At 40.4% G+C, this 22,025-nt stretch overlaps 1 protein-coding gene across 4 annotated transcripts in view; it reads left to right on the top strand.

Annotated features, from left to right (window-relative positions):
- The first annotated feature begins 3,161 nt into the window (after positions 1–3,161).
- Positions 3,162–22,025, top strand: part of GOLIM4 (golgi integral membrane protein 4) — an 80,635-nt gene continuing 61,771 nt past the window's right edge. For all 4 annotated transcript variants that reach the window (XM_082655479.1, XM_082655478.1, XM_082655477.1 and 1 more), the window contains exon 1: positions 3,162–3,658. In XM_082655479.1, the coding sequence (XP_082511605.1) occupies positions 3,472–3,658 (187 nt within the window). In that variant the 5' untranslated portion in view covers positions 3,162–3,471. The remainder of the gene's footprint in view (positions 3,659–22,025) is intronic.

Below are 22,025 nucleotides of genomic sequence, written 5' to 3'. Positions count from 1 at the left end.
AAAAAATATTGAATTCAATTTGTAAAGAGATTTAAATGAAAAATTTGCTCTAGGATCCTGAACATTATTAATTTAAAGTCATCTATTTTTATAAATTGGCTGTATCTCTTGACTATAATTTTCTTGCCTTCCCCTATTTGGAAAATGAACAAATTTTGTTAGAATGACAAATTTACTAAAACTGGAGAGAATACTAAGGTTCCCAAATGTTGCCTTAGCCCTTCTCAAATGTAAGATCTTGAATCTGTTTAATTTCTTCCTGTCTTAGGAATAAAACATTAAACTGGTGAAATTCCTCAAGATTTACAATTTTTAAATTTTACATACTATATTGTTAAATATATGGCATATAGAAATATAATTATATAATACTATTTTTTAAATGCTAGAAACAAAAATAAGATAGAACTTACAACAGAGCTAGCAAGACCAGAATGAATAGCTCATCTATTACAAGCTCTGCCCAAAGGCAATGTCATGTAAATTCAATTTATAGACGTTGAATAGCTTCCCCAATGTTGGCCTTTGAAAAGCATTACACTGATACTTTCAAGAAACTAGCAGCACACTCCAACCTGAAAAAGTAATACTATGAAGACGCTGCCATTAGTGATTTTATGTACTTCTACATACCCTTCTTGAATTTGAAATAATGGATAAGTTCAGTAATAATTTTTGTTCTCTTTCAAATTTTATGACTTCAATATTGAGTTGTGTTTTATGACCTACACTTATTATATTCTGTAGAGTCAGCCAGCAGCTTTAGGCAAAGAATACCTTCGGAGTCTGAAATCAGACTTTGGGAAGAAATCAGAGGTTTAAAATGAGTAATCATGTATTTTGGAAGCATAGGAATTTTCCAAAGATTTTGAAAAACAACCAAATACTGCATACTGTGTAATATATGAGCAATAATTTCCCAATCCTCTAGACAGCTTCTTTTTCTTTTGTGGCTAGGATAATTATCTATTCATGTACGGGCAAGGATTGTTGCTATAAAACTTAACTTCTTCCAGAGCAGTTTTGGTAGTTTTTTTTGGAGGAAGAGTTTGTTTAGCAAATTGTACACTGACAACGGTGAGGAATTTTTAGTTACGAGGAATTCTGACAAGGTCACAGGAATTATCCAGTCTCAGTTTCCAGTCTTGAGTCACATTGAAAGAGTGAAATTTAAACAGTGGTAAATTCAATAACAAGTAACGTTACATAATATTTACATGACAGGACAAAAACTAAAACTTCAGACCTTTTTCTCTTTAAATTAGGTTCTCACGCTAATGGACCAGATATAATTTGTTTATATAACTTGCTTAAAAAGAATGAGAACCTGGCTTCTATAGGAGAAAGAGATCGAAAGAGGAAGATTCTGACCTGGGTTATAATCCTGTTGCGCTCCTAGCTTTCAAGAAGGTCTTAGAGCTATCACAGTACTTTGATAAGCTTTGCTTTCTTTATTTACCAATATGTGAGCCAAATATTTAACCTGGCTGTGATGAGATAGTAAATGAAAGCACTTAAAAATTATAATGTAAGTTATTTATTAGGGAAAAGCACATGCCAGGCACATTTAGTTTTCATGGTAATATAAACGTCACAGGCTGGCTAGGTTGTAAATTTGGTTACTTTTATGGCTTTTAACACTAAAAAATTTCTGCACCAGGGGCTGTCTTTAAGTTGTATTTGTGGCTAAACAGATCTACCCTCATTTTGAGTACTCACTGGCCATTATTAACAGTGATAACTAAAATCTGGTTGAAGTATCTTAAAAAGTATGCAGTATGTGATAAATTCCATGACATGACTGAGGCATTTGACAAATATTTACTTTTTTAGAATTTAGGTCAAGAGCAGAAACAAAATTATAATTTATGCATAACCTCAATTTTTTTCCCTCAAGTACATAGAAAGAACAAATGTACTACGGATTTTCTTTGAAGAGGTTTGTAGTTACTATGTTTGTTTTACTTGTTTTTACATAGGGAAACTTTGTTGGCCTTTAAAATGTAACTTAGCAGTGTAACTGATGTATTTTTGCCAACAATAAAACAAATACATATGACAAAATAAATGCATACTTATTTCAGCCCATAAGATTTGTTTTAAAATTATTTTATTTGCAGACAGGGGAAACATATGAGATCATTTCTTTCCCCTCTGCCAAAGACAAGCTGATTTCCCCAACCCACGTGTACAGTTGACCAGTAAGTCTAGCATGCTAGCGCGCTCGAGTCTCCGGACTTGTGTCTTGCCATCTATGGGGACACACGCATCCGTGATAGTGCACTGGATGGGGCAAGACTCAGTAGGCAAGGCATCTCCGGTTCACAAGAAAATTGTGCTGACCGTGTAGCTATCCCGTGTGCCTGCCGCATCTGCCCACTGGACAGGGAAAGAAAGGGTGCTTGGTGTAGTGTACACAGCTGTTCCTATCCACTCTCTCCCACTTTATACACTGTACTCCTCTCCCCACGTGCGTTCCAAGGGCAGGATCACAAACACACACACACCCGTATCTCTCCCAGCCGTCACCCGGGACGCGTCTCCCGCGCACTCCGATCTCCCCGCCGCTGGCTCCGCGGCCTCTCCCAGCCACCAGCACTCCACATGGGCGTAACCCCGCGCCAGGCGGCCGCGCGTCCCACGGAAGCCCTAGCCGGCCCCCGCGTTCGAGGGAAGGCGCGGCCCCGGGGTCGGACGGACAAAGCGGGCGTCCAATCGAGCCCGGCACTGCCTCCCCGAAGGGAGGGAGGGGCGGCTCTGACGGGCCCAATGAGCGGGGAGCCCGAGTGGGACTTCCTCCCGGAATCCCGTTGGCCAGAATAGCTGGGCCGTGGGTGACACGTAAGTTAAGTGGGAGGCGGCGGCGGCCGAGGCTCCGCAGCCCCGTCAGTGACACCGGCCCGCTGTCCCCCCAAACCCGGCCGGGGCAGCCGGCCCCCACCCAACTACTCACCCCCGCGGGCCGCGCGCTGAGGCGCCGCCTGGAGCCCGGCTCCCTTTGTTGGGCGCGCACCCCCTCCTTTTGGTGGCAACAAAGTCGCGCAGTGGGAGCTGCCGCGAGGGGGCGGGGAGCGGCAGGGGCGGGACTCCGAGCGCCGCCGGGGGCAGCCGGGCCAAAAAGTGGGGAGGAGGGAACAAGGCAGGCGACATCTGCGGACCGGCGCGAGGACAGCCCGCTCAGAAGTATGCGGAGGGCCCCCTCCCGGGCCCAGGCACTCAAGGAGAGTCAGCCTCGCCAAAGTTTGGCGGCGGTGGCTGCCCCGGCGGCGTCGATGGCTGCACGCCCCGCGGCGCGCGGAGGCTGAGCGGGCGCCACTTACCCTCCGGCCCAGCTTTTGTGTCTCGCGTCTCCTCCTCATGCTGCGTCCGGCCACCTCCTGCCGCGGCCGCTGCTGAGGCGCCCGCTCGGGCCGAGGGGAGGAAGGGACGGCGGCGGCGAGGACGGCCGCGGCGCGGGGTCCCGACGGGACTATGGGAAACGGGATGTGCTCCCGAAAGCAGAAGCGGATCTTCCAGACGCTGCTACTGCTGACCGTGGTGTTCGGCTTTCTCTATGGCGCGATGCTCTACTACGAGCTGCACACACAGCTGCGGAAAGCCGAAGCGGTGGCACTCAAGTACCAGCAGCACCAGGAGTCCCTTTCCGCCCAGTTACAAGGTACGGTTAACGGGACGCGCGCGGCCGGTGGCCAACTTTGCCCCGCGCCTCCCGCCCTGACTGGAAAAGTGGTTTTGATGAGCTGTTGGCACCGCGGGCACCACCTCTGACCTTCAGGGACATCAGAGGCAAGCCCCGCCGGACCCCGGAGTGTCAGAGATGACACATCCGCATCCTCCCGCTTCCTCCGGTGGTTACATTTGAAATTGGCAGCGCCAGCCCAGGTTCCACTGGGCGATGGATGGGCGGGTACACACTGAGTCTTTTACCCCAGCCCTTGTCAAAGGCCCGGCTGCAACCCGGGCAGACAAACCAGGATCCCTGCCTCCGCTCCTGCCAGCCCATCCGGAGGGGCATGGTTTCCTGGTTTCTAGGCATTTGCTTTCCACTTGACGTTGTCAGTAGCCTAAGAAATGGGGAGTTTGGCCGAGATTTCTCAAACTGCTGTTTCTTCAAGGGAAATTAAGCCATGACCTGGTGGTCCAAACTAATGGCCCAGTCGAATGGAGCCTAGACCTGCTAGTTGCTTATCTCTGTTAACTCAGTAGTGTGACTTTAGAGATGTTGGATGTGTTGGAAAAGTCCACGCTACTGTTCACCATACTGCAGGTATGTTTTTGGAAAAAGAAAAAAAAAACTTTATTAAACTGAGTAACTTTCAGTTTGTCCCGGAGAGGTGCAAGAGGAGAAACCTGGTTTTTCACTTTGCCAGACACACAGCAAACACAACGTGAGCAATACCTGCAGAAAGACGGAAAGCTCCTATCCTTCTATTTTAGAATCCCATTTAACGTAAATTTCAGGAACATAAATGATGCATGACTGCAAAGTAAGCACCATGTGGCCTTGTTAAGAGCAGAGTCATCCTTTACATATTTTTTGAAAACTTTTTCTTATACTTGTGGTTAGTTTTCAACACTTATGCAGTCCTCTCCCCACCAAAAAAAGTAATAATAGTAAAGGGCTCTGAGTAGTGAAATGTTGACAGTCCTTGCTGATCATGCAAATATAGCTTATTTCATATTTCTAGGAAGATACAAGCTGCATGGATAGTTTCTGTCATTGTATATTTATACAAATATAAAACAGATACCTTTTCGGTTGCTTTAGCTATTTTGAATGTTTTCTGATTCTTGGTCTTATTTGCTTTTCCCAACTTAGAAACAAAGGAAGTATTTTTAGCTTACTGAAGCTGTATAGCCACAGGCAATGAAAATACATGAGCTGGGCTTTGTTCAAAAGGAAAATCTGTTTTGATTCAGTCTTACTTTAAAAATGTTTTTCTTTAAAACTTGTTGAAATTTACCCATGAGTTATTGTTGGTATGCAAAATATGGATATTTATTTATTTACTTGTTTACGTAGAAGACACCAGCGGCAGTTAGACCAAGGGAAAAACTTGCCATCCAGTAGTACAATGGCAGGACTGGATTTTCACACACGTGACTGGAAGGGTGTATATGGTGGATTATGCAAGGTTGGTGCCTTGTTCTCTTAGTTCAGGAGGCTCATGAGAGCAGGTGCTGTCACATTCACCAATACATCCTCAGCACTGCACAGTGCCTGACACTCAGGAGGGGGTCAATGTATATATTTATTCAGTCAACAAACAAAGTTTAACTGTGATGAGAAAACTAGTTCCAATCACTTTTGTCTGCTTTCTCAGACTTCACTTCCTTGTCTGCTTTTTGAAAAAAACCAAGTAACAACAATGAAATATTTTGCCCAAGTAGCACATTTGCTTAAACTCCCAGTGCTGGAACTCATTGACTGAGGAGGCCCTGATTTCGGAGTCATGGCCTTTATTTGCAGTATTCCATTTAGAAAATCCATCTCAGTTTTTTTTTCCCCTTTTATTTGCCTTCTTTTGGTGGTGGTAGTGGGGGAGAGGGGTGGTAAGTGGTAATACAAGACCATTAAAATACACAACATTTGCTTTGCTGCAGGAGATGAAAAAAAATGTTGTAGCTAGTTTGAACAAGTGGCCTTACAGTCCATTTTTTAATTTAGTGTTTTGCCATTTCCTCTTGAATTGTGGTGCTGCACAGTTGCAATATGATTATGTGTGAAGAATGATTTCCCAAGCAGGCTACAGTTTCTTCTTCTTCTTCTTTTTTTTTTTTTTTTACAATTCTTATTTTTTCACAATTCTGTTCTGTAGCATTTATTTTGGATTTCACATCTGCAGGCCATTTAATGAAGATTTTCTGATGGTACGCAGCTTTTGCTTCCCTTTTCCAATGACAAATGACATTTTACTCAGCGGTGCTATGTACACATATAGATTTGTTTTTAGGACATTAAACTCTCCATTCTTAAGACTTGTTTCGTTATGTGAGGTCTCTTGACCTGGCTTGGATTAAAATCAGAGTTAATTATGAGTGTTCTTTTTTTTAAAAAATGCCTCTTGAAAAATGTTAAGTAATTTGGCCATGTAATCTGAAGGTATACATTTGTTAAATGAACATATTTAGGTCATCTTCAGTTTAATAATGGATTGTCACCAGACATTATTCTGAAAGTAGGTTATGTCTAACTCCAAGTGTATTTTGGAGTAGAACAGTTCCATAAATAGGAAATGGCAGGGGTTACATGGGGAAAATTCCAGACTTTGGCAATGCTCCGTCCACTAAAAACAAATGTCTGTGTCTGCCAGCCTCTCTATCTTCCATCCATAGTGTTTTTTAATTATATTGAGGAGTGGGGCAGAGGTTACCTCTGGTGGCAGAGGCAGTAGTAACAACCTTTGACCAGCGCAGTGTTAGTTAACTTAAAATTTTTTTTAAAAAACTGCTTTGGGGACTTCCCTGGCAATCCAGTGGTTAAGTCTTGGAGCTTCCACTGCAGGGGGTGCGGGTTAGATCCCTGGTCAGGAAACTAAGATCCCATGTTCCTCACCAAGCAGCCAAAAACAAAACAAAACAAAACAAAAAAAGCAAAAATGCTTTTGGGGCCATGCTCCATTTTCTGTGTCTATAAACAGTGGTTCTCAGCTTTGACTGCCCATTAGAATTACCTGGGGGCAACTCCCAGTTCAATTAAGTCGCAATCTATGGGGTGGAACCCACCTGGCAATCTCCCCAGGTGAATGCAATGTGCAGCTGAGGTCGAGAACCACAGCTCTGTAATCTTAAGACTCAGCTGATTCGCACATTTACTTCGCTGGCTTGGCTGCAAAGACATTTGAGGCTTTTTTCTTTTACCCCAAGCATGTGATTCAAATTCTAGCCCTGCAACTTTTTGCGTGATCTTGGGCCTCATTTTTCTTATTTATGTAATGGAGATTAGAGTGACCTATTTTATAAAATATTGTGAGGATAAAATAATTAATACCTGTGAAGCTCCTAGCACATACCTAGCACATAGTAGGTACCGCTCATTCAACATTAGCTGTTATCACAGCAGTCCCTGTTTGAGATATTTGATCATTTTCTCTTCCCAGGGTTGCCATGGGTAAAATTTTGAAATTGGCAGAATTTGTTTTTATAATTAGCTCCTTTTTTGTTGTACCTAAATGAACATCAAAGAAAATAGGCAGACTGGAATAAATCCAAGTACTTTACTCTGGATAAGGGACCCTCCCTGACAATTTAAATTTAGAATTCAAGTCTGGTTACTAATTAACTCTCTTTTTATATCATGTCAGATTAGGAGAGGGTGTGATTGCCAGAGGTAGGCAGTAACCTTGTGCAATAAGATCTGGGAGAGGGATGTAACTATTTAAATTTTGGGGGGGGCAAACAGTCCCTCATTCTTTTTTTTTAACATCTTTATTGGGGTATAATTGCTTTACAATGGTGTGTTAGTTTCTACTTTATAATAAAGTGAATCAGTTATACATACACATATGTTCCCATATCTCTTCCCTCTTGCGTCTCCCTCCCTCCCACAGTCCCTCATTCTTAAAACATTGTATTATATTATTGCAGTGCTCTTGGTCTTCCCAGTGATGAGCAGAAACCATCAAGAAAAGGTTCATAGGGCTTCCCTGGTGGTACAGTGGTTGAGAGTCCGCCTGCCGATGCAGGGGACACGGGTTCGTGCCCCGGTCCGGGAAGATCCCACGTGCCACGAAGCGGCTGGGCCCGTGAGCCATGGCCGCAGAGCTTGCGCGTCCGGAGCCTGTGCTCTGCAATGAGAGAGGCCACAACAGTGAGAGGCCCGCGTACTGCAAAAAAAAAAAAAGAAAAAAGAAAAGGTTCATATGATGTCTTCTATGCTCCTATTCCAGATAAGTGTATTACAGTTATTTAAAACAAACACGTTTGGTGCTTCTAAGGGTGACATGGTTATTCAAGTTAGTTGTCCTTTGCATTATGTTCCCTTGAGACATAGAATGGCCCATTTGCCTGAGCATGAAAACATATTGTATCTGGTTTCTTCTTTGTTTTCAACCTACCCTGAATTTGCTTTTAAAAAAAAAAAAAAATGTTCTCCTTCAGCTCAGGACCAGGCTTTTAAAAAATTCTCTCATCTCCAGTGCTAAGTGCTTGGCATATACTGTAGTAGGTGATCAATAAATATATAGGTCTATACCTATATATTCATTGGCTCTCTGCCAATAAATGTGCTTCTATATGGTGAGCAGTGAAATGTAGTAGATGTGGGCTGAGGAGTCAGAGCTCTTGGATTTGATGTCTTGCTATATATATATATATGTATATTTTTTTTACCAGCTGGGTGATCTTGGGTTACTTAACATCTCTGTGATTTGCTTTCATCATATGTAATAATCAGGATAATGGTGTTTATAATAGTTTGTCATAGGATCAGTAGTGTTAGCGGGTGTACAGTGCTTAGAAGGGTGATACTTGCATTTTGGAATACTGGGGAACTTCATGTACAACAGAGTGGTTCACAGACCTCAGTAATTTAGCCCCACGGGTATAGGCAATGCGTAGTAGGGATACTCGTTTTCAAGTGCAAAGTTAGGACACACAAACATCAATTAGATGTTGTCTATTAAATGGACATTTTCACTGAAGTACATACATCGTGCAGTTAAAAGGTGAAATTTATCAAGCTGTTTTTGTTTAATTCTGTTCTATTTTAAAAATGGAACAGACATAAAAACTCTTTATGTAAAACCCTGCCTTAAGATTTATTTCCTGAATAAAAGATAAAAGCTTCTAGATAACTTTTGAAAATATGACTCAGTTAAACATTCTCTTAAATGTATGTGACATGCACGAATATGTGTGACTCCACACACTGTACCTGCCTTAGTCGTCCCTGTAAATTGGAACTCGCCAATATTGGTTCACGAGGGAGGAGAATTGCTCAGTATCTGTGAGCCTTTTGGTTAAGTCTGAGGTAGAAGACCCAGGCATGTTATACAGTTCACTACATCCAAGTAGATTGGAAAACTTACCTTGACCTTTTAAAATTCCCTCCTGCCTTACCAAGAGCTGGGACAGGAGACCAGGTTTTAGAGACTTAAGGAATGAGTGAATTGGAGTTTGAGAATGACGACTGAAGCCGGGAGGACCAAAATGCAAATGACTTGAGAGAAACTAGAAGACGTGAGAGAGAGAGAAGGGGACTAACATCAGTTTATGACATTTCAAAGCATTGGGGATGATTCTTGCCCACATCTGCATGTCCTAAAAAGAAAGAAACAGGGACTAGCGAAGGGGGAGTGGGTTTGGCATCAGATACTGTTAGAATGCAACTCTGGTGTTTACCAATGGAGTGACCTTGAGCAGGCAGGTAACCCCTCTGAACTTCGCTTTCTTCCTAGTTCGCTGGGGATATTTTGCACACTTGCATGCACTAGAAATAATACATCTAATGTGACTAGCACAAATCCCAGAGCGCATCACTATGACATTTACTAGGTAACCAGGACTGCTGTTGCAAGATTAATATTGGGCTACTTTTTATTTTGCCCACCGTGTATTACATCTAGTAGGTAATAGAGTCATTATCTGTGGTCTAATTGTGGCTCTTTTCAGAGCCATATGCCCACCTTGGCTGAAAATTTTACTTGATTAAAGACACTCTCACTCTGTCTTTTCTACTATATTGACCCTCTTTTGGTAAGAAAGGACTTGAGAACGCTTTGCATGGTAGCAGCTAAGAGTTCCTGTTTTTCATTTTGACAAATAAGTGTTCTTATTTTATCACTGAGGACAAAATGTTTTTGCTACTTTTGCCAGTCAGTGGTTTATGGGTTTTGTAGCTTTGTTTGGAAGTGAAATATGTATAACTTTACTGTAAAATAAAAATGGCCAACTGTATTTTTTCTTTCGAGCCACTCTTATTTGAAACAAATTTATTTTGATAGAAATTTGAAAATTTCCTTGAAAGAATTAAATTATGTTAAATACATACCATTTATTGAGTGTCTGCCACATTCAGGTGCTGGGCTTAAGCACTTACATGCATTTTCTCACTTAACCCTGACTGAGCACTTTGGTGTGAAGGAGTAGTCTGCGGCTCAGAGGGGTAAATTAAGTTGCCAGTGTCAAGGTCGAATCTAATGAATCTGCACTTGGAACCCCAATGTGATTTCCTAGCCTGTGTTCTTTCCACAGTACTCCGTTGCCCTCAAAATTATTTTAGTGTCTCTGTGACAGTATTAAAGGTTTTGAGAAAGTGGGTTAGGTGGGTCATGTGAGGATTCAAGATAAAATTTAGAATCAGAAGTAACAGGTGTGATTATTTGATGCAGCATTTCCAGAGTGTAGGACATTTGGTGCTGTTGAAAAAGGTGATTTTAGTTGATACTGGAGTTGATTTTAGGTGATCTGCAGATGCTGCATAAAATAACATCAAATCACATGAGAAACTTCTGCCCTTTTGAATTCCCTTTCAGTGTTTTCTTGACAGTCAAGGAGAAACTCTCAGTTTGATACTAGAGCCTCTCTCCTAGATATAGTTGCTCATTTGTTTTCAGAGAGCCGACTTCAGGCAGCCAACAGCCTGACAGCTAGACTTTAATAATTGTTTTGTTGTTTTATTGTATTTAAATTTTACGGTTACTACCCATTAATGGCACGTTAAGTCAGATTTTTCATTTACAAAGTAGTAGTGTAAAGTTTCCTTTTTAGAAGTTTATGTTAGGGTAAAAAGTGAACATCTGGCCACCCATTGTACCTATGCAGGTTTTGCATGTATAAAATAAGAACTCATGTTATGAGTACCTGCATGTCTGACGTTCAAGAACGCATCACTTGATGATACAGACACTGAATTTTACAGTTAAGAAAACAATCCTGAAGAGGATGAATCACTTAGCATATGTCTCAAGCTAAGCCCAGAGCCTACATACGCTGATTTCCAGAACAGCGGAGCACTCCTCACTGCGCTCAGCTGCGTCTGCAGACTGGCAGCACCCTCCTCTTGGTCTGAGCAGCATGGGTGTTGCTATTTTTAAACAATGCTGTGTATTTCTGAATGGCACACTTGTGTTCTTTGTTTTTATTGGCCTGTGGGTGCTTTTCCAGAGGACATGCCAGACATTGCCCCACGCTAATAAGGCTCACTAAATAGGCTCATAGCCTGGAGGGACATGGGCATGAAATAAATTGCTCGTTATAATAGTATGACATTTAAAAAATATTGCTTTAGCTATTTTTCACATGTAAAATGTCACAATATGATACGTAGTGAATAGAAAAGTGAAAGATGTGCTGTCATTCTGAAGGATGAGGCATTTTAGAACATTTGAATGACACCATGTCCTTTCCTTTGAGAGTAAGTGAACTTAAGAAAAATATATAATCATTTTAGGAGAGTCAAACATTCTATTTCCCATTTCACCTCTCATTTAAAGCCCTTCTTTAAGTGGAATTTTTGTAAAAAAAAAAAAAATTCTACAAATCAAGGTATGTAAGAGAACTTTGACGTTGTTTGTATGCTCTAGACAATAGCTATGATACTATAAAATAAGTATTCTAAATGTAGATTAATATTGGACGGATGATAAATTGCTTGATTAGTTTGGTTAGTGTAGAACAGTTTATCAAGTTTTACGTTAGTGAGATTTAATATTGTAACTCTATGCTTCCTACTGCAATAATCTCTCAACCTATTAACAAACATTTAGAGGTAATTTTTAAAAGGACTTTATATCCTTTTTAAAGGTTTGATTCTGTAAAACACATTAAATAGTACTGATGTCAAACATCACTTTTATTAGAAGATGAAAACTATATCCTCTTTACTAGATAGGTGAGTATCAGCTCAAAATCCAGAAGTCATCTAAGTTTTATCCGGGTGTGGGTATGGCTCCTTGGATATGGTTCCTCAGGTACAACTTCCCAAGTATAGTTCCTCTTCATTGGTAGATCTGTGAAACTAAACCTCAACATATAAGCAACATACAACAGTGGGGCAGGCATACGATACCTACATATTCTTATTCAAAATAGCGGAAAGTGCAAGGTGTGTAGGAGTTGCTGGTCCATGAAAATTCTGAAATCCAGTTAGGCAAATGTTCCTCAACTAGGTCCAGGCCTGGGAATAATTCTCCATGGTTCTTGATTCTACCCTATGGACTACTGAGTCATCCTTCCTTTTTTCACGAAAGGTACCATGTGTTGGCAGCTGAGTTTTCTGTCTGCTTCCTGCCTGTAGAATTTGGGGGATCTATGGCCTTTCTTCATTTAGGACCATCTCCATTCCTTCCAGTCCAAACTGGCAGTGTATCTGCTGGTAAAATCCTCTCAAAATTTTTGTGGGTCTCCTGTGAAACTTGTTGAGGTTTACTCTGTTAGACAAAAATCCACACCCATCTTGGAGATGATTCCTTCTCTACCTTGAGTTTCTGCAGAGGCAAGGGAGAGACAATGCCCTTTAACTTACCAAAGGCCTGTTGAGAGTATCTGTGAGTCACACCCTTAAAGTTGTAGGAGATCCTGTGGTCTGATTGAATAGTACTCTGAGATGCCACGTTTCCCAGGGCTTACCAAAAGGATTTCAGAAGCTGCACCGTTGATCTCATTTTAGACCATGTTTTCTCAGACAGTTCCCTAGAAATGATCTTTGCTTGGAAACTGTTTCTTAACTTTAGCATTGTTTGCTGTCTAGAGAGACTGAGGATTTTCAAAACCTTCAGGTCCTGCTTCCTTTTTTGTTTGGTAGTCCCTCCCCCGATTTATATTCTCATAGTTTGCTATAAACAGCAAGAAGAAGGAACCAGGTAGCATCTTCAGTACTTTGCTGGGAAAGCTCCTTAACTAAATCACCCAGTTCATTTGGCACTTTGTAAACGTCTCATATAAATGCATGGGTCTGCAGGTCACGTAACTACACATAAGTGTCGTATTGTTAAACCTTTTGCCACTGTGCAATTTCTAGTTTCCAATACGATTTTCCTCACCTTCATTCATGCCTTTAATAGAAATCTCTTCAAAGTCCAAAATTCTGTGAACAATGTGTCCAAGGCACTTTACACTGTCACTGGCACTCTTCTTAGGCCCACTACATGGATCCAAAGCCTCTACCACCTTTTAGGTTTTTGTCATGGCAGCACCCCACTTCTAAAATCTGGATTAGTTATCCTGTTGCATAGCAAATTACCCCCCAAACTGAATCAGCTTAGAATGACAAATATTATCTCACAGTTTTTGCTGGAAAGGAATCGACTTAGCTGGGTGATTCTCTGAAGATCTCTGTCTCACGATGTTGCAGTCAGACTGCTGATCAGGGTTCTAGTCATCTCAAAATTTGACCGGGACTGAAGGATCTGCTTCAGAATTCACTCATGTGGTTGTTGGCAGGCCTCAGAAGATCCACTTCCAATCTCACTCATCCAGGCCTTTCTGAAGGCCCATGATTCCAACCTGGAACTTAAAACATAATAGCTGGCTTCCTTCAGGGCAAGAGATCCAAGAGAAAGCTAGAGAGTGTGTATGAACCCAAGATGAAAGTGAAAGTATTTTAATAACCTAATCTTGAAGGTGATAACTCATCACTTTCTGCCATATTCTGTTCATTAGAATCTAATCACCAAGTCCAGCCTGTGCTCAAGGGCAAGAATAACAGAAAGTAAGGATCACCTGGGGCCATCTTAGTAGCTGCCTCCCACAAGGTGAGAACGACATTGTCATTGTTGGCATTCTTCGAGCACTTGCTATGTGCCAGGCACTGTTCTAAATTATATTCTTGGAATATCCAACATAATACTTTTGTAAAAATGTTCTACTATATATTAAAATGTGATTTACCATTTAATTTAACATATATTAGTGAGAAGTGGCATTTGAAGTCATGGAACTACAGAGGGAAATTATCTGCTGTTTAAACCATCTGACCTGGAAGAATTAAAATTAAAAGAGGTTTCCAGGTATCTCTCTGAAGTATAAACCTAACTAGGAGGCTGTTAGGGGAAATCCCAAAGTGGAAGCCATCCTGTCCTTGGGAAGTTTCAAAATCCATTGACAATTTGTGAAAATTTCCTACTCCTACAAGTGACTATTTCTTTGGCAAGTAGATGGGAATGCAGTGCAGTGTGTTTGTTCATACAGTATTTTCATTTGCTTCTGAACGTTCCTTCTGATTTCACATAGCCTGCAGTCCTTGGTGAAGACCTCATTATTTGATGATCAGAAGATATATTTTTTAATGGAGTTCAAGTGGTCTTAGAAAGATAAATATCTTTGATTTAAAGAAAGAGCATTCATTGCATGACTAGTAATTTCAACTTGTTCATTCATCCCTATTTTGAAAGTCAGGTTTTAAATATTGCAATACATGAGGTATTCTTTTGTGATGTCGATAAAATAAAAAATAGAACATATGAGCATATTATGAAAAAGTCATTAAATGTTTTATGAACAATTGTAATTTCAAATTCACAGTATGGTCTCACTCTTCCAAACATACTTTAATAATTAGAGATACATGAGATGAATATTTCTGTTTTCCATTTGGCTTCCATTGTACTTTCCTAAACATATTTCTGTAAGAAATTAGATCGGGAAGTGGGTAGAGAATATTTTGTCAAAATGTTTGAGGCCATACTTGATTCACAGATCAGGGAGAGTTCTGTTCTTGTCAGTGAGAAGTTGCTGTTGAATTTTTAGGAAATCAGTGATTCTCTTCCTGCTCTCCTGCTGTCTATGTGGGTGCCAGATTGCTGCCGTGATCCTCTCTGTTAGGCTAGGTTGCTGGGGACTTCTCTTGGTGATACTCAGTGATTGTAAATCCCTTGGGACATGTGGTCTCTGTTATCTGTCCCAAAAACCAAAATGGGAAAAGTCCCTACGTGTTCTACAGTATAGTTCTAACATGTGCAGTGTGGTTCTTAGGGACACTTAACAGGCTGCATATTGTCTTTGTCTCGTTTACCTTTTGCTCCCTGGGTTGGTCAGGGTCCATATGGATTAAGCTAGCAGATGCTCTTTTCTGTTGAAACTGCCCAAGGAAGCAGTAGCTTCTAACCCAGTTAGCTAGAATGATGGTATTTGTGAACACATGTGAGACCCCTTTTTTAGCCCCCGAGAAGTGTTCATCTGAGGGTCCCACGGTAGCAATACTTTGAGCAGAGACCGAGCCTTTAAAGAAAGACTGCTTTGTTTTTATTTCAGGCCTCCAGCTGTTCTCAAAACTGCCTCCTACCTGGCAACAGCTCAGTCTAAGACCACATCGTGTATCTTGTTTGTGACCCTCTCTTCCCTGAGGGTGACATTTTCAATTTGGGATCTGTGGGGTCTCTGAATTTTCTGAAAATTTATGTCAATTTTGTATAAGTGCCTTTTTCCAAGACAGACTCTATAACTTTTATCAGATCCTCAAAGCATCAGTGACCTGAAAAAGGTTAAGAACCCCTGCTTTCGGGCAAATTCCCCTTTCTGGGGTTTTTTTAAGTCCATCTTGGAATTTGACCTCCCCTGGTTCCATGCCATGAACCCTCTAGAAAGTGGCCAGGTTTGTAATGGAGTCATCAGTGCTGACTGCTATTCCTCTAAAGCCCAAACCCACTCCACCTCCCTCAAATGTAAGAATCCTGATTAGAGATTTAAATGACATCTAATAAATTGCATTCCTAGAATCCACTAGTAATTGCTTAGTAAATAATAAATAAAAATGCCTTGCTATCACATGAGACATTTATGCTTTTCAAATTGCTTTGTATTCATGATATCATTTGGTCCTGAAAACCTGTGATGTTGAGTAAAGCAATATGCAATATTATTACCATTTTGAATCTGGGGAAACAGAAGTCACACAGCAAGGCAGTGACACACTTGGGATTGATGCTCAAATTGCTTGAATCCTAACTCAGGACTCTTACTAATTCTCAGTTTCCAAGGCTCCCTCACCCTGGAACTGAAAGGAGGTTTTGACAGCACCTATTCCAAAACAGAGTTTTTTACTTTGCCTCCTCAGAGTTAAGAGTATTCCCAGATGGTGACGCAGCTGGACTTGAGAACTGGCCTCCTTGGGGTCCACTGCCATCCCCCACCACTTCCCATCTCCGTGTCCTCGGAAGGTGCTGCTGGCTGCTCACGCTACCACTTGCTGCTTCACCTCTGCAGCTTTCTACTGTCACCAGCATGTTCACCGTGTCCCTCTCTGCGTCTCATGCCCTGAAGGGTGGAGGCAGGCTCCACAGGATTGGATCCCAGGGCAATAAGAGTGATAGTCAGTGTGGTGAACTTGGCTTCACCGCCCTTTCCATCTCTCTCCGGCACATTGTCCTTGATCCAAAATTAGGGGCTTGGGCTGTCCCTAACCTTCAGATGATTCTTTCTCAGACGCCTCTGCAACCTGGGGTGTAGACATGGCACGGGCCCACACCGGCATCCTGCTAACTTTCACCACAGGCTCTGTAGCTTCACCTTGACTTCACAGGGGGGCTTTGAAGCTCACCACTCAACTGATTCTCCAGCTGTGTTTTTTAGTTTCCAGATGTAGAAGCCAAATCACTCCTAAATAAATCACAGATTGGAAAAACAGGAAAGAAGCTTTGTAGAACCCAGGTTGCAAAGAGCAGCATATGGATATGTTTTGGTTTGGCCCACACAGTGCTCGGAAAAATTTCACGGTAGTTGTCTACATGGAAAAAGAAAGATATTTTATGTGAGCATCCGGATTTCCAACTTTGTCTGAAAAGTCATAGGATCCCTCGGCACTGCGCTGCATTCCTGCGTGGCTTGTGTTTTGAGTGGGGCATGTGGGCTTCCGTTGGCAGACACTTCCACTGGGAATTCTTCCTCTTGAATACCTCCTTTAGTTTATCAATGAAGAAAGCGAACCTCAGAGAGATCGAATGACTTGACAACTGTGCTGTCCAGTGTGGTAGCCACTGGTCCTGTGTGGCAGAAGCACTTAAAGTGCAGTTAGTGTGTGACTGAGGAATGGAATTTCATTTTTTTTTTTTTTGCGGTACGCGGGCCTTTCACTGTTGTGGCCTCTCCCGTTGCGGAGCACAGGCTCCGGACGCACAGGCTCAGCGGCCATGGCTCACGGGCCCAGCCGCTCCGCGGCATGTGGGATCCTCCCGGACCGGGGCACGAACCCGCGTCCCCTGCATCGGCAGGCGGACTCCCAACCACTGTGCCACCAGGGAAGCCCTGGAATTTCATATTTTAACTAATTTAAACTTAAAATTTTTAGCCAAAGCATTGTGAAATATTTTTCTGTTAAACACAGCTTTATTGCCTTGGTGGCACTACATTTCGATGAAGTCTTGGGTTGCATTAGATCTTATTGGTGTATTGCAGTGCACATATACTTCCTACCTTTTAAAATGTGGCTGCTAGAAATCTAACAATTACAAGCGTGGTTCACGGTGTATTTCTGTTGGACAGTGTTGACCTGACAGAGCTCACACAGCTTGTTGGTGGAAAGTCTGGAATTTGTCAGCAGATATCCACGGTTCTAACCATTCTTTTTCTCTATTACTACACTCTTGCCCAACTTTCCTTCTAATTCTCAAAACCTTTTCATTATACCAGACAATCTCATAAACCCCTGTAGGAGTTTATTTTGCCTCATTTTTGCATGATACAGAAATGATTTTATGTAAATGACAATTTAGCTTTGTGTATTATCAATGATCATATAATAAAGGTAATTTTAAAGATAATATAATTAATATTCATGATATATAAAGACTAAAATTATTTTTCTTATTTTAAGTGACACTGACCATTTAGTTGTCTCTGAATTATTTGTCTAAGAAAACAATTTTCAACACATTCAAAATAACATTGTATTTGATTTTCGACACAGATGTATATTAAAATGTAGTCTAAAATTAGTTACATACTGTAACTCTAAAACTAGACAAATTACTTTTAGACTTAATATATTGCATTCCTATATTTGACATGAGAAGAAAGAAATCAAACACTTCACAAATAAAACAATGGGCATGTGAATAGCCCAATCAAGTCTAACGTTTACTTTCTTTTTTTACATTTTAGTTATTGTGAATTGTGACATACATAAAAGTGTACAAATTGTAAGCAAGGCAGTTTGATGAATTTTCACAAACACCTTTGTATAATCAGCAACCTGATCAAAACACATAACAATACCAGCACTCCGGAAGTTTCCTTGAGCCCCTTTCAGTCACTAACTGTCCCCCACCCCCTAAGGATAATTGCTGTGAATTGATTTTGCCTGTTTTTTTACTTTACATAAATGAAATCAAACAATATATAATCTTGTTTCTGACTTCTTTTTCTTTTTTTTTTAATATTTATTTATTTTATTTATTTATTTGGTTGTGCCGGGTCTTAGTTGCGGCAGGCGGGCTCCTTAGTTGTGGCTCGCGGGCTCCTTAGTTGCAGCATGTGGGCTCCTTAGTTGTGGCATGCAAACTCTTAGTTGTGGCATGCATGTGGAATCTAGTTCCCTGACCAGGGATCGAACCTGGGCCCCCTGCATTGGGAGCGTGCAGTCTTAACCACTGCACCACTAGGGAGGTCACCTGACTTCTTTTTCTTAACGTTGTTTGTGAGATTCATCCAAGCTATTACATGTAGTTATAGATTGTTCACTTCTTTTAGTGTGTCATCTTATATGTCTATCACAATTTATCCATTCTACTATTGATAAGCATTTGAGTAATAGATCTGCTGCTATGAATGCTCTAGTTCCTTTTGACTTCTTTTTTTTTTAAGGGCTAGCGACTTCTTGATGTGCTTGATGACTATTTTGAGTAAGATAATGCAACTTAAGGACTATTTTGAGTGCATTTGCAAAATTGTTATTTTATTATTTCCCTTCTACTAGTGAGTGCTAATTTAATATCCTTATGCATCCTGTCTGTATGCACTGGACTATTATCAGTGCAAATGTAAAAATACGAGCAAAAATAAAAACAACTAAAACCTAACATTCAAAATGCAAATATTGGTGTCATTGCTCCGCCAAGGATAAGGATAAGCTGCCCAAGGGTCCATCCAGATGTGAGCTGACTTGTCCGTTCTCTATTCACCATCATTCGTGCTCTTTTGATACATTCTTTTCCCATTTGTGTTGTGTAAAAGGGTCATTTTTAAAGTAATTATTTTATTTAAAAAGTGGAAATTACAATAGGCCTGATTACCGCCTTTTGCTAACTTACTGAAACAGGTTCACAATCCCCCTGATTTGGGAACACTGCCTCTCACTGGAAGGGTCCAGAGGATAACTGAGCATCTGGGAGCAATGTTACAGAGTTAACTCAAGTATCTGGTGGGTGGTTGAACTAGCCTTAAGAATCTTGTTTTTATATTCTGTGATGCTAGCTTTAGTGCACAATAATGAAAATAAGAATTATTTGTAGTGACTCATGCTCAGCAAATTATTAATATACAGTTTTCAAACTGTATATTAGTTTTGCCTTATTATATATAAATGGCTAAAAAGGCAATGACGTTCTTGGAAGTGATTCATGAAAATCTCATTGCTTTTATAACTTAATTGAATCGTGTTAGGCTACAGTTTGTCTTCATACAAATTATGACAGAAAAAAATTAATAAAATATTTGTGTAAACAAAAATCTACCCTACTTTTTAAAAGAATAGATTTCTAAATCACTTAGCATAAAAAGGAAAAACATCCTCCTAGCCACAGAATTAACAGATGATTCCTATCTTGTGATTCAGGCAGACCCTAAAAGTATTAGTATTCAAAATTAATAAAACTGTACCTACTAAACTCTTCTTTAATTGAAGATTTTACTAATTTATACTGGTTCCTCCTCCTAACACTACTTAGTTCACACCTGTGAGGTTTAGAAGGGAAGCTATTCAGGAACTGCTCAAAAAACCAGATGAGCGGTTCTGGAGTATTTCAGATAGTTAGGGAGATGGGTTACTTTCATTTCACTTAGAGAACTGCTTGGTAAATTGTAGACACATCTGAGGTTACAAAATTATAACTTGAGTTTGTTAAAATATAGTTTATTTGGTATATCGTAGTTTATTTCTGAAAATTAAACTTCATAGAATGTCTTTCCATGACAACTTTTTCTTTAAAAATTCCTTTATTAAAAAGATTTCTGATTCTGTTTTCTGGAATAGAAGATAGTCAAAGAAAATTACTATTATTAGGATAGGTAATCCAAGGAGGTGTGGTTTGATGCAACTAATGTTACATGAGTAGCCATATAAAGATACTGAGCATTGATATATTTTTGTTTTGTAACAATTTCAAAATCTCAGTTCCTTAAAAGAACAAGCATATTCATGGTCACAGGTCTGTAGTTTGTTTGTGATTTGACCATTGTGGACTGGGCTTGCCTGGGAGTGATTTGTCTGGATCTAGGCGTAGACAAGCTTGGAACTGGCTCACTGTCATTTCTATTATCCCATTGACCAGATAAGACACGTGGTCAATGCCAACATTGATGGATTGGGGCGTGGAAGAACACTCTGCGCACAGCTAGGCACTACTGCCTATGTGGCAGGGTGTGAGTATATAATTACAGTAGTGAGGGGTGAAAAATTAGGAGTGATGACCCTATGTACCATAGTCAATTTCAAAATTGGTACAGTGTGAGATAAAAGAAGAAAGCTTCCTTCATTTGAAGAATTATTTTACAGTGATTTGACGTAGACTTTTAAAAAGGTTAACATAATTTTAGTCATATTTGAGTTTTCTTGGCAAAAGGAATGAGTTCATGATGAAAAGGAATGTAGCCTAAGTTATAAACAAAAGGCAACGAATATATATTTTCTTTAATCAGCAAACTTTTTCTGAAGCACCTGCTGTCCACAGGCTTTCTTGGGGGATATAATAATTTTACAGGGGCTGCCATTAAGAGATAGAATGTAATTGAAGTATCCTTTAAAGCTGAAGGCTTTTCTGTCGGATTTTTATGACTGCTCTTTCAGTGACATAGAATAAGTAGAACTTCTCCACTGAAGTATTTCAACATTTAATATGCTGATTTTAGCAGCAAAAGAAGATGTGATCAAATACAGGATTTAATTTAATACATTGATTTATGTGGGTTAAGAAAAAACTAGAACAATATAGAACATGGACCCATGGATAGGCTTGGACATTTAAATTTTTTTGTAGACTTCTCATGAATATGCAAGTAATGCTTGGTTTTTTAAAAATATCCATTATATATTCACTGGGATTCTTTTCTTTAAAAAAATTAAATGAAAAAATTATTCCAGGGCTTCCCTGGTGGCACAGTGGTTAAGAATCCACCTGCCAGTGCAGGGGACACAGGTTCGAGCCCTGGTCCAGGAAGATCCCACATGCCGTGGAGCAACTAAGCCCATGTGCCACAACTGCTGAGCCTGCACTCTAGAGCCCGCGAGCCACAAATACTGAGCCCACGCACTGCAACTACTGAAGCCCGTGTGCCCAGAGCCCGGGCTCCGCAACAAGAGAAGCCAGCGCAATGAAGAGTAACCCCCTGCTCGCCACAACTAGAGAAAGCCCGCGTGCAGCAACGAAGACCCAAGGCACCAAAAATAAATAAACTTAAAAAATTATGCCATTAGTATTTACTTGAAGGTTCTAGTGCCTACTACAGCAGCTATATATTTTTATACCCAAGGTCTTGGGGGAAAAATATGGAAAATTTAGAGAGATGGGTGCCCTGTCTTTTTGTCAGTATTTCTGTCTTTTTAAAGATTTATCTAATTTTAAGCATTTCTTTAAAACACCCTTATTTTTCAAGTTGCATATTTATTAATTCCTCCATTTAATGTGAGATGTATATATATGTATATATATGTAGTATGTATGTGTGTGTATGACTAGTAAGTTAAGAATTGGTCTTCTGTAGTAAGATAATCCTAATAATAATTTGTTTATATTTTTACTTTTTAAAGCTTGATTCTTCATGTCTCGGCTTGAGAATATCAGAACTTTTTTTTTTTTACCAGAAAAGGGAAGCCGAAGGCTGGTCCCCAGGTACAAAAATACGGCCTTGATTTGGAAATAAATATTTCCTGTGAG

The sequence above is a fragment of the Grampus griseus genome (assembly GCF_964374135.1).
Source record: "Grampus griseus genome assembly, chromosome: 5".
Lineage (NCBI taxonomy): Eukaryota > Metazoa > Chordata > Mammalia > Artiodactyla > Delphinidae > Grampus > Grampus griseus.
Note: the sequence above shows the minus strand (reverse complement) of the source record. Positions and strands in the feature narration are given on the sequence as shown.